Below are 11,943 nucleotides of genomic sequence, written 5' to 3' on the forward strand. Positions count from 1 at the left end.
GTAATCCCAGCACTTTGGGAGGCCAAGGTGAGTGAATTGCCTGAGCCTGCGGGTTCATGACCCACCTGGGCAACCTGGTGAGACTTCATCTCTACAATAAATAAAAAATTAGCTGGGTGTGGTACCGCGCGCCTGTAGTTCCAGCTACTTGGAAGGCTGAGGCGGAAGGATCGCCAGAGCCCAGCAGGTCAAGGCTGCGGTGGCCGGCAGCAGTCACTACACTCCAATCTAGGGGACAGAGTGAGACTCCAACTCAAAAAAAAAAAAATGTGTATGCATGGCTGAACGCGATGGCTCAAGCCTGTAATCCCAGCACTTTGGGAGGCTGAGGTAAGAGGATTGCTTGAGCCCAGGGATTCAAGACCAGCCCGGGCAACTTGGTGAGACTTTGTCTCTACAATAAATCCAAAACAACAATAACAAAAAATTAGCTGGGCATGGTATCATGTGCCTGTAGTTCCAACTACATGAAAGGTTGAGGCGGAAGGATTACCTGAGCCCAGCAGGTCGAGGCTGCGGTTGCCATGAGCATGTCACTGCACTCCAGCCTGGGTGACAGAGTGAGACTCCAACTCAAAATAAAAAAAGTGTATGCATTTTTTGACATCCTGGTATACATCCAAAAGCTATTTGATAAAAAAAAAAAAAAAAAAAATCAAGTAGTGCGCCTCAGCCTTCCAAGTAGCTGGAATTACAAGCATGCGCTACCATGCCAGGCTGATTTTTTGATTTATTGTAGAGATGAGGTCTCGCTGCCCAGGCAGGTCTTGAACCCGCGGGCTCAGGCAATCCACTCACCTCAGCCTCCCAAAGGCGCGCGATTACAGGCTGAGCCACCGAGCCTGGCCCCATTTCTTTTAATGCATATCATTTAGTACCTATTATGTGTAGCAGGAAGGAATTACAACACAGGAAAGAAAAGAAAAAAAAAAGTAACAACATATTTTGTATATGAAGAGAAAAATCTGGAAGAATATTAAAATTGTTAACAATGGTTACTCTCAAGGAATAGGACTGGGGAAATTAACTTATTTTCATTATATACATTGTTTGTTTTTGCTTAATAGCAAGTATATATTACTTTTGTTATTGTTATGTTTTGGAGATTGGGTCTCATGTTGCCCAGACTGGCCTTGAGCTCCTGGGCTCAAGCAATCCTCTCGCCTCAGCCTCCCAAGTAGCTGAGACTACAGGCATGCACCACCACATCTGGCCTACTTTTGTAATTTTTTTAAAGACAAGAACAGAACATCTTTCCATAGCCTCCACCTCACCTGATTATTCTGCCTTCTTTCCTAGAAGAGAATGAATGCAAGATAAGAAGTTCAAGCACTCCCTTGGCCCCTGAGCTAGATGGAAGCCTCTATCCTGCCACACGAGCCACCCTGTTCTATACTCTAAGTCCCTATCCGCCTTTCTGCTCCAAGGTCAAGAGAAACATCCTGAGTTCTGACAGTGTCTGCCCTTCCTGTCTCTTCTGCCTCTGTCTATAGACCTTCTCCTTGGGTGTAACAAGCCAGAAAGGCTTTTACTTACTTGCAGTTTGCGCAAAATACAGGATAAATAAAACCAAAGTTCCCCTTTTAATTAAGCATCTTACACAACAGGCGAACCAGCTTTAAACTGTTGGTCTTTCCTTTCCTGCTATGATTGTTTATGAGGATATTCCTGTCTTGCGTAGACATTATGGAATCGTGACTAGCAAGGTGGGATGACTGCAACCCGGTCTTCCACTGAGGATATAGGGACACGGAAGAGAGGGAGCAAAATCTCTTAAGTGCCTCTATCAGCTTTCTATGCCAGTTGTATGGAACCAGCATAAGCCTTCCCTATCTTTACAGTGGCTGGCACCACCTAGCTCGGCTGAGTGAGGACATGCTGTGTCACGGGGACGCTCATGCTGCCTTCCTATTCAGGGATGGGACTGAAGAGGACCAGGGGCTGTGCTGTCCAGGTTCCCTGCCCGCCCTCACCAGTCACATTGCTGTGCCCCTTACCTCTCTTCTTCTTCCTTTTTGAGTAGAGTCTCACTCTGTCGCCCAGACTGGAGTGCAGTGGCATGCTTGCAGCCTCCTCAGCCTCAACCTGCTGGGCTCCGGTGATCCCTCCATCTCAGCCTTCCAAGTAGCTGGAACTACAGGCATGCACCACCACGCCCGGCTAATTTTTTTTTGCTTTATTGTAGAGACGAGGTCTTCCCATGTTGTCCAGGCTTGTCTCAAACCCGTGGGCTAAGGCAATCCTCTTGCCTCTGCCTCCCAAAGTGCTGGGATTACAGGTGTAAGCCACCGTGCCCAGCCTGCCTCTCCTTTTCCCTTCCCTTGAGGGACTAGAGTATGCTTTGGAATGAGAGGCCATCAAGTCTAGAGAGTGAGGCTTTGTTCTTAACCGCTTTAGTTCTTGTCTGGTTCAAACAGATTCCCAGAATATTCTCCAGAGTACCTAATGTGCTGTCCCCTGAACGGGGATCTAGTTCCTGCCTTTCTCACCCAAATCCATGTCTTAAAGTGAACTGCCCTCTGCCTCTGCCTCCTGTCTGGGTGGCCCTCTTTTTTTTTTTTTTTTTTTTTTGAGTTGGAGTCTCACTCTGTCACCCAGACCGGAGTGCAGTGGCTGCTCCCGGCCACCACAGCCTCAACCTGCTGGGCTCCAGCGATCCTTCCGCCTCAGCCTTCCAAGTAGCTGGAACTACAGGTGTGCGCTACCACACCCGGCTAATTTTTTTTTATTTATTGTAGAGATGAGGTCTTGCCAAGTTGCCCAGGCAGGTCTCGAACCCGCAGGCTCAGGCAATCCACTCACCTTAGTCTCCCAAAGCGTGGGATTACAGGCTGATCCACTGAGCCCAGCTTGGGTGGCCCTCTTTGGGACTCAGAGACACTGCCTTCTAGAGAAGCCAAGAAGTATCTTTCCTACTCATGAATATCTCGTAGCAGACAGTTTGTGGGGGCTGCTACAGCTTCACACAGAGATGTTGGTGTCCTATGGTCATAAAGCCACAGTATGAATCTGCCTCCTGCTGCGTCATACTCCCCCAACCCTTCACCCCCCATGAGTACAGAGAGGTTGGAGAGGAAGTATCTCTCAGTTGCCTGGGGTATGGAAGCCTAAGCAGGAAGTAGATGGATTGGGCTGGTGACACTCAGGCTGGCCAGGGCCTGGGCTAGGCAAGAGCTGAGGCCAAGATGTACTCTTGTGAGGACCTAAGAGACACACTTCATCTCACCGGACACAGAGGCCAAGCCAGTCCTGCAGATCAAAGGGCTGCAGCTGCCCAGGGTGTCTCCTGAAGACCCACCTTCTCCAATGACTTGGCAGCCCAAGCTGTCCTGAAGTCCCTCCTGGGACCTGTCAGCAGGATCACGCTGCCTCCTGCACCTGTGGGTGTCCCTATTGCAGAGCCTGCCCCCGACTCCTGCCATTGCTGGCCAGGCACCAGCTTCCAAAAGTCTGGGAATGAAGGGAGCAAGAGATCCCAAAAGACGTTGCCCCAAGGGGAAGGGAAGGAACGTGGCACTCTAATGGGGACAAGATTTTGTTTTGAGGCTCTGATTCATTTTGGAAAAGCCAAGCCCTGGAAAGGGGCCAGGGCAGGCTGGAAGATGAGCTACAGCTCCAGGACTTGGGGCATAGCAATCTAGAAATCTATCTGTCTCTGGCTGCTGCCAGCAGCCCAAGGAGTACTTGGGAGCAGGGGCCTGGGCAGGGTTGACATGCTTTCTTATTTAGGACCTGGTATCTGGCTACCTAGTCTCGTTCATTCATGCATATATTTATGGCATGCCTACTATCTACGAGGCACTGTTCTAGGAGTTATATGGATGGATTTGCTGGCCAGCTGAGGCAGGACCAGCTCAATTCTATTTGGACTAGTCAGCAGGACTCAGAGGACAAATAGGAGGAGGAGGAGGCAGCGAGATGGGCAGGGGGACATGTGGGTCAGGCCATTATCTCACTGAACTCAGCTCAGTTCTCCCCGTTGGTCATGTGTTGGTCTTGCTTCTAGGATGGGAGGTCTCTCCATTGGTTCCAAACCCCAGATATGGCTACAGGCAGAGTCACTTCCATTTCCACTTGGCTTCTTGTACAGACCAGAAGACAGCCAATCACCATCTGGGTCACGCCCTCCAGAAAGTGATTCTAGGGTCTACTTCATGATACCACATTTCCTGGCCTGGCCCCTGTGAGGGAGCATCTATAAATTTCTTTCTGCAGCCTGGCCTGATGGCACCTCGTGGGTACCATGAGCAGCCAAATCATTTGGGCTGGCAAGGCTTCTACCTGGGAGTCTCCCCACCAGCACTGGAGTGCCTGATGAAAGTGCCACTTGGCGCAGGGGTCAGGTACCTGAGAGCTGTCCTGGGCTTCCTGAGTGGCCCAGGGCTGCACTGGAGTGATGGGCACCTCATTCCCCAGCTTCTGCCACCATCTCTGGGTGGGGAGAGGCCCCTCTTCAGTTCCCATTTCGCCTCTCTCCATTTGGGGTACTGGTAGTAGGAGGATGGGGATACTCTCAGGAGGATCGGGGGTCCTGGGGGAGTCCATCCTCCTCTCTCTCTGCCTTACATCATTTCTCAACACAAGGAAGGTCTTACAGGGAATGTTGAAACCCCCAGAGACATATTGCTGCCTTGGCGTTGCTATGGAGACAGCAACAGTTTCTAAGACAAAGCCCTTCCCTCTGCCTCCTGGGAAACCTGGTCTTTTTACAATGCTCATCCTAAGAGATGTGTGAAAACAGGGCATTTTCCATATCTCTATCCTTCAGGCTCTTCCTCCACCAAGGAACGGGATGGAAGGATCTCCACTGTGGCATTTCCTGTTTCTGCCAAGTTGAGGGAGGAAGTCAGAAAACACAAAGGCTCAGGAGTAGGGAAAGCAGCCTGTGTCTGGGCCACAAATCTACCCTTTATTACCTGCTCATGCCCAGGTCTTCATTGCTGTGCCTTTGTCTGGGTTGAATGCTTTTTTTTTAACATTAGAAAATATAGTTTATTTAGAAAGTAAATAAGAGAGAGAAAGGGGAGATTCACCTCCTCAAGGTAGGCGAGGGGGCCAAAGCTAAGAAACATGGTGGCCATAGCTCAAAGAGCCATGCGGACACACCAGAGTTTAACAAAGCAATGGCTCTGAATGCCCTCTTAACCCTTCTTCCCTCATGCTGGGCACAGAAATCTCTGGAATGATCCAGCCCCAGAGTGTGCTCTGAACAGCTCCTATTTGTGCCCAGGCATTTTGTCTCCTATGAATCGGCCATAAAGTATCACCTGTTGCTATTAAGGAAGATACTAGTTTGGTTGGGGGCCCTCACGCCTGGCCCACCTGCTGAGGGGACCAGGTGGGTAGGAAGGGCCTCTGGTGGGATTTGCCACCAAATGTCAGTCAGGCATCTAGTTTCGGTTCTTTTCAGAGGAATTTGAGCCTTAGAAACTGAGTGCGGGCCTCAAGAAAAGCTTCGACTTGGAATTCTGCCTTTTAGTCCACTCCAGACAATGGAGAAAGAGCTTAGCCTGTCACAGAAGGTTCTGGGGTTCAAAGCCCCACAGCACCTCTAGCAGCAGGCAATGTGTCCCCTGCCAGACATGGCCAGGAGGCCAGTTCCCCTTCCCAGAGGCTTGTCCTGGGTCTGCTCACCTCATGATGAAGTTGTGTCCATCCACATCCTGCCCATAGCCAGAGCCCCGCAGGTTGCCTGAGTTCCCTACCACAGCGCAGCGCCGGCACTGGTGGGGGTCCCGAAAACGGTAGGGGTTCTCGCCCGGAACTATCTGGAACAGTTTCTCCAGCACCTCATTGGTATTGTGTGATTTGAACTGGGGCTGTAACATCTGTGGAGGAGACAGGAATAGAGGGGGAAATGGGGAGGGGAGAGGAGAGGAGAGGCGTAAGAAGGGAGGGCTCCACACCACCCCTCCTCTGCCCTTACTCCAGGTCTGAGCACTCAGACCTCTTTATCCAGGGCTCTGACAGGGAGTGAGAGTCTCTGAGCAGTGAGGATCCTCCCCTCTTTCAGCAACAGCAAAGTTATTGGTTTCAAGTGGCTCACTGTCCAGAGACCAGGGTGTCCTGCTAGTGACAGGGCTGTTCTGATGCACTGGAAGAGCGCTACAGGGTCATACATTCTCTAGAGATCTGCAGACCTGAGCTACCAAGCAGAGCAACTTCCTTCAGGGGCTCCTTCCCTATCAGCCTACAGGGGATATCCCTGGGACTCAGCCTGGGTGGGAGCTGGTTACCAAAGCTGCATCCAGGACTAGAATCATGGACACCTGAGCCACTCCCCAAGCCCTTGCGGAGGGCACAGAGGCACATATATTCTTTTTTTTTTTTTTGAGTTGGAGCCTCACACTTGTTGCTCAGGCTGAAATGCAGTGGCACATTTATGGCCACCACAACCTCAACCTGCTGGGCTTAGGTGATCCTTCCACCTCAGCCTTTCAAGTAGCTGGAACTATAGGCGCACGCCACCGCACTCAGCTAATTTTTGTGATCTATTGTAGAGATGAGGTCTCACCAAGCTGCTCAAGGCTGGTCTCAAACTCCCGGGCTCAGGCAATCCTCTCACCTCGGCCTCCCAAAGTGCTGGGATACGGGCTGAGCCATCGCACTTGGCCTAGGCACATACATTCTTTCAGAGCCAAAAGGCTAGAATAAAACTGGCCCCCCATCACTAGCAAGACCTGGAATCCAACCAGCAGATGGTCAAAGACCAGGAAATGAGGCAGGAGGCAAGCAAATGCTCATGGGGCCAGGCAGGTACCACCCAGGAGGGAAGTGCAGGCAGGGCCCACAGTGGACAGGAAATATGTGTCCCATCAAGAATGGACAAGTCAGCTAGGGTCGGTGGCACAGCCTGTAATCCCAGCACTTTGGGAGGCTGAGACAACAGGATTGCCTGAGTCCAGAGGTTCGAGACCAGTCTGGGCAACTTGGTGAGACCTCATCTCTACAATAAATAACAAAAACTAGCAGGGCATGGTGACGTGCCCCTGTGGTTCCAGCTACTTGGAAGGCTGAGGCGGAAGGATTGCTTGAGCCTAGCAGGTCGAAGTTGCGGTGGCTGTGAGTGTGCTACTGCTCTTCAGTCTGGACGACAGAGTGAGATTCCGATTCAAAAAAAAAAAAAAAGCCGGGCTCGGTGGCTCAGCCTATAATCCCGCACCTTTGGGAGGCTGAGGTGAGTGGATTGCCTGAGCCTGCGGGTTTGAGACCCGCCTGGGCAGTGAGACCTCATCTCTACAATAAATCAAAAAAAGCAGCCGGGCGTGGTAGCGCATGCCTGTAATTCCGGCTACTTGGAAGGCTGAGGCAGAAGGATCGCCGGAGCCCAGCAGGTCGAGGCTGCGGTGGCCAGGAGCAGCCACTGTACTCCAGTCTGGGCGACGAAGTGAGACTCCAACTCAAAAAAACAACAAAAAAAGAAGGGACAACTTCAGTCAATTATTGCCAAATATGATAGTGAGCCCAGAAAGGCCAAATTTTCCCATTTTTCACGAGCTGAAAATACGGATTTCATGTGAAATATTTTGATTTCTGAGTGTTGATGACTGATGCAAGTTTTTTTTTTTGAGTTGGAGTCTCACTCTGTCACCCAGGCTGGAGTGCAGTGGCATGCTCCCAGCCAGAGCAGGCTCAATCTGCTGGGCTCAGGCAATCCTTCCACCTCAGTCTTCCAAGTAGCCAGAACTACAGGTGCCAGGCTACCACGCCCAGCTAATTTTTTTTGACTTATTGTAGAGATGAGGTCTTACCATGTTGCCCAGGCTGATCTCAAACCCACGGGCTCAGGCAATCCTCTTGCCTTAGCCTCCCAAAGTCCTGGGATATAGGCTTGTGCCACTGTGCCCAGCCTTTTTTTTTTTTTAAATGATACAAATATTTTAAAAACGTTGACTGAGTTCGACTTCGTCCATGGGCCATCAATTGGTGATGTTGATTTAAAATGCTCTGAAGCTGGGTGCAGTGGCTCATGCCTATAATCCCAGCAGTTTGGGAGGCAGAGGGGTTCGAGACCAGCCTGGGCAACTTAGAGAAACCTCATCTCTACAATAAAATAAGAAAAAATTAGCCAGGCATGGTGGCACACACCTGTGGTTCCAGCGACTTGGGAGGCTGAGGTGGAAGGACTGTCTGAGCCCAGCAGGTCAAGGTTGCAGTGCCTGTGAATGTGTCACTGTACTCCAGCCTGGGCAACAGAGACCCCACCCCCAAAAAAGGGACAACTTCGGCCAATTATTGCCACAGGGGATCATGAGTCCAGAAAGGCCAAATTTTCCAATTTTTCATGAGAAGCTGAAAATATGGATTTCATGTGAAATATCTTGATTTCTGAGTGTTGATAACTGATTCAAGTTTTTTATTTTAATTTTTTGAGTTGGAGTCTCACTGTGTCACCCAGGCTAGAGTACAGTGGCATGCTCCCAGCCACTGCAGCCTCGACCTGCTGGGCTCAGGCGATCCTTCTGCCTCAGCCTTCCAAGTAGCCAGCACTACAGGCGCACGCTACCATGCCCAGCTAATTTTTTTGATTTATTATAGAGATGAGGTCTCACCATGTTGCCCAGGCTGGTCTCGAACCTGCGGGCTCAGGTAATCCTCTCACCTCTACAGTAAATCAAAAAATTAGCCAGGTATGGTGGCACACACCCATGGTTCCAGCTACTTGGAAGGCTGAGGTAGAAGGATCACTTGAGCAGGTGGAGGATGTGGTGGCCATGAACATGCCATTGCACTCCAGCCAGGGAGACAAAGTGAGATGCCAGCTCAAAAAAGAAAAAAATGCTCTGTGAATAGAGCCATAACTCGAATTAGTGGGTGAGCAGGAGCTGCTCAAGGGATAGAAAATCCGTCTGGAGAGGATGCTTGACTCTGAGACAAAAATTTCCAAGTTCATGGCAAAAGGGGGTGGTTGTGGGGAGCAGGGAAGAAGTGTTTCAGCGGAGTAATGCCTGGTACATAAACAGTCGCTGAGTACCATCCTGTGGGCAGGAGTCCTGGCCTGTTTACTGGGCATCCACCCCTGCCAGAGTCCTGTTCTGGCCCTATATGGCCACCGCTAAGACTATGACCTTGGGCAAAGCCTGTATACTCTCTGAACCTTGATTTCCTCCATAAAATGAAGGCAGTGACTACAAGCAACAGGCAGGACCCTTTGAGGGCCCAGGCTGTCGTGGGAAGGGCCTGTGGGGCTCCAAGTGACCCCTGCTCTGCAGACCCCAGTCCTTGGGCACTCTAACAGTATGGGCCAGAAGGCAGGTTCTGTGGAGTTGTTCTGATAAGCCTGCTCACATGAGCTTTGGAGCCTGCGAGGGTAAAGTGCTGACACTGCTCCACCATTGACACTGTGGCAACCACATAGCCTGTAGAGCCTGGAGAGTGATGCTCCAGAGGCTGGGGTGAGGTAGAAGGAATGAAAAGAAGCAGAAAGGTGAATGCCTGGAAAGACAGGGATACCTGCAGCCACAGGATCCCCCAGCCCCACCCCTTCACCTTTCTTAGCCTCTGACAGTAGTTTGCAATGCTTGCTTGCTTTTATTTAAATTTGAGAATCCAGCAACACTTTATTCTATAAAATAGAATAAATGTCCCTTACAACACCTTCTTCTCCCAGTCCAGAAAAAATTCTTTTATAGAGATTGTAAAGAAGGAAGCAAGTGACTCTCGTGGTGTTTACAATTATTTTGAGCCAAGGTTTATAAATTAGGATATTTAGTTTAAAAGGCTGGATTTCTAGGTTTCCTTAAAAGGTCAGCAGTCTCACCCAGACTGGAGTGGAGTGGCCGCTCCTGGCCACCGCAGCCTTGACCTGCTGGGCTCCAGTGATCCTTCCGCCTCAGCCTTCCGAGTAGCCGGAATTACAGGCGCGTGCTACCACGCCCGGCTAATTTTTTTTGATTTATTGTAGAGATGAGGTCTTGCCTGCCCAGGTGGGTCTCGAACCCGAGGGCTCAGGCAATCCATTCACCTCAGCCTCCCAAAGGCGCGGGATTACAGGCTGAGCCACTGAGCCCGGCTTGAGCTGCATCCTTACACAGCAACAACTGCTGGAGCCAAGGGGCCAAGGGAGCCAAGGGGCAGCTACCCCTGCCAGCTTCTCGCTTGGGACCTGTCCCCTCGTCCATGCTGCCTTCCTGGTCTAGTAGGCACTGCTGGTCTATATTTGGCTTCTACAGGCATTATAAAATACTAGTTCTCTCTCCTTCCAGGTCAGAGTTTGATCCACCCTTCAGTAATCTGTGATCCTATCTATGGCTCTGGTCCAATGGCCCTCATGCTTTGTCAAGGCTTTGGGGGCCAGAAGACAGTCCAAACCCAAGAGCAGGTGTTAAGAGTGATTCTAAAAAGTGGGGACAGATCCCTGGAGAGGGGAGGCAAAGGGGAAGTAGTCAGGGCAATGGCTCTCACCATCCACCACCTCTGGACATCTGGTGGAAGATCCATGTTCTCTCGGGTCCAGACAGGGGAAATGTTGCCATCGAAGTGGCTGTCAAACCAGTCAGAGGTACTGGTGTCGCCCATGCAGCGGCGGCAGGCACAGCTCTTGCCTGAGAGCCCCTCCTTGCTGAGGCGCTGCAGGCCAGCATAGCCTGGCACCAGCTTCACCCGGTGAGTCCCGCCCAGAGCCCCCGAGTCCAGGTAGGGCAGGGTGGCCATGCTGTGGTGCGAGTAGGTGAAGAGCAGGGACATGATGAACACCAGCAGGAAAGCCACAGAGAGGAACCACACCCGCAGGGAGCACTTCATGGTGCCGGGGGGCAGGTAGCTGTCACCGTGGCCACTGCTGTCCCAGCCCACGAAGGGGCCAGTCACGGCGTCGCCTGCCTGTTCTGACACCACGTGCAAAGGGCATAGGGGCACGTGCTGAGGCAGAGGACAGCGCCCGGGGTCCCTCGCCACACCCTCCCTCAGTGTAAGGAGAAAGCACGTCAGCAGGAGTGGCTCCCCTGTCCCTGAGTCACTCAAGCCCCTACTTAGAGACCTTCATCGGGTCTCTCCGTCACTAGCTGGGCCACAGAGGCTCTGCCTCTCCCACTGCCCTGGGAAGGGGGAGGTCAATCCATCCCAGCCTTTTAGTCCCTTGAGATTGCTGGCTGCCAGTTCTAGGGATCCCCCTCTTTGGCGGCTTGAAACAGTCCAGTCTGGAGCAGTTGGGATCCTTGTGGTTCATGAGCAGACACTGAGGCGGCCCCTCGTCCCCTGCAGCAGGGAAGCCCCAGATCCCCAATCACAACAGAGAGCCCATGGACTCCAGGGGGCCTGGATTCCATGCAAAAGTCATCTCCACTTTGACTGCTCCTCCTGGCCAAAGCCCTCTGCTAGAGAAGGGAACCAGGCCCCAACCCTGAGAGGAGAAAAGCAGGAAGCGCTGTGGGTGTCAGAAAACTCTGCCACAGAGACCAAGGTCCTCCTTGTAAAAGGTTCTGCCCTGCTGCTTTCCATCCGAGGTGCTGCTCCCTTGTCCTGGTGGCCACAGCCCCACCTGCAGTTTCATAGGGGCACAAAGCTCCTACTCCTGCTGTGGGGTCCTCTGGTGCTGGGGACAGCTGCTGCTCAGTGGGGTGCTGCATCCAACACCATCTGGGTCAGCCGAGCATGTGCCGAGCTCCCTGCCAGAGTCCAGGCCTCCTTTCTGAAACTGCTGGTCCAGGCTCAGAGACTGCTCTGCCCATCCCCACTCCCCTGAGGCCAGCCTGTCCTGGAGCTTGCAGTAATCCTCTGGCAGGTTCCCCTTCAATTGTCAGGCGCTGGGCCGCCGCAGCACAACCCTGGAATTTTAGAGAGGAAAAATAGTGTGCATATAAATCCAACAGGCATCCTGGCTCTGCCCCAGCCCCATCCCCGAGTCTCAGAGGGGACAAAGCTAGCAGGAGAGGAGACACCCACTTAATCAGAGGGTAGACAAAAGCAAGGGCTCTCCCCTCTAACTCTGCACAGACAGTATCG

At 51.9% G+C, this 11,943-nt stretch overlaps 1 protein-coding gene across 1 annotated transcript in view; it reads right to left on the bottom strand.

The window, feature by feature from the left end:
- Window positions 1-11,639, bottom strand: part of ST3GAL2 (ST3 beta-galactoside alpha-2,3-sialyltransferase 2) — a 16,750-nt gene extending 5,111 nt beyond the window's left edge. The window contains exons 1-2 of the mRNA XM_008063309.2: window positions 10,405-11,639; window positions 5,635-5,828 (exon numbers count right to left, since the gene is read on the bottom strand). Coding sequence (XP_008061500.1) covers window positions 5,635-5,828; window positions 10,405-10,743 — 533 coding nt within the window. The 5' untranslated portion in view covers window positions 10,744-11,639. The remainder of the gene's footprint in view (window positions 1-5,634; window positions 5,829-10,404) is intronic.
- Between the last annotated feature and the right edge of the window lie 304 nt (window positions 11,640-11,943).

This window comes from Carlito syrichta, unplaced genomic scaffold (assembly GCF_000164805.1).
Source record: "Carlito syrichta isolate Samal-C Ts95f unplaced genomic scaffold, Tarsius_syrichta-2.0.1 Scaffold306734, whole genome shotgun sequence".
NCBI lineage: Eukaryota > Metazoa > Chordata > Mammalia > Primates > Tarsiidae > Carlito > Carlito syrichta.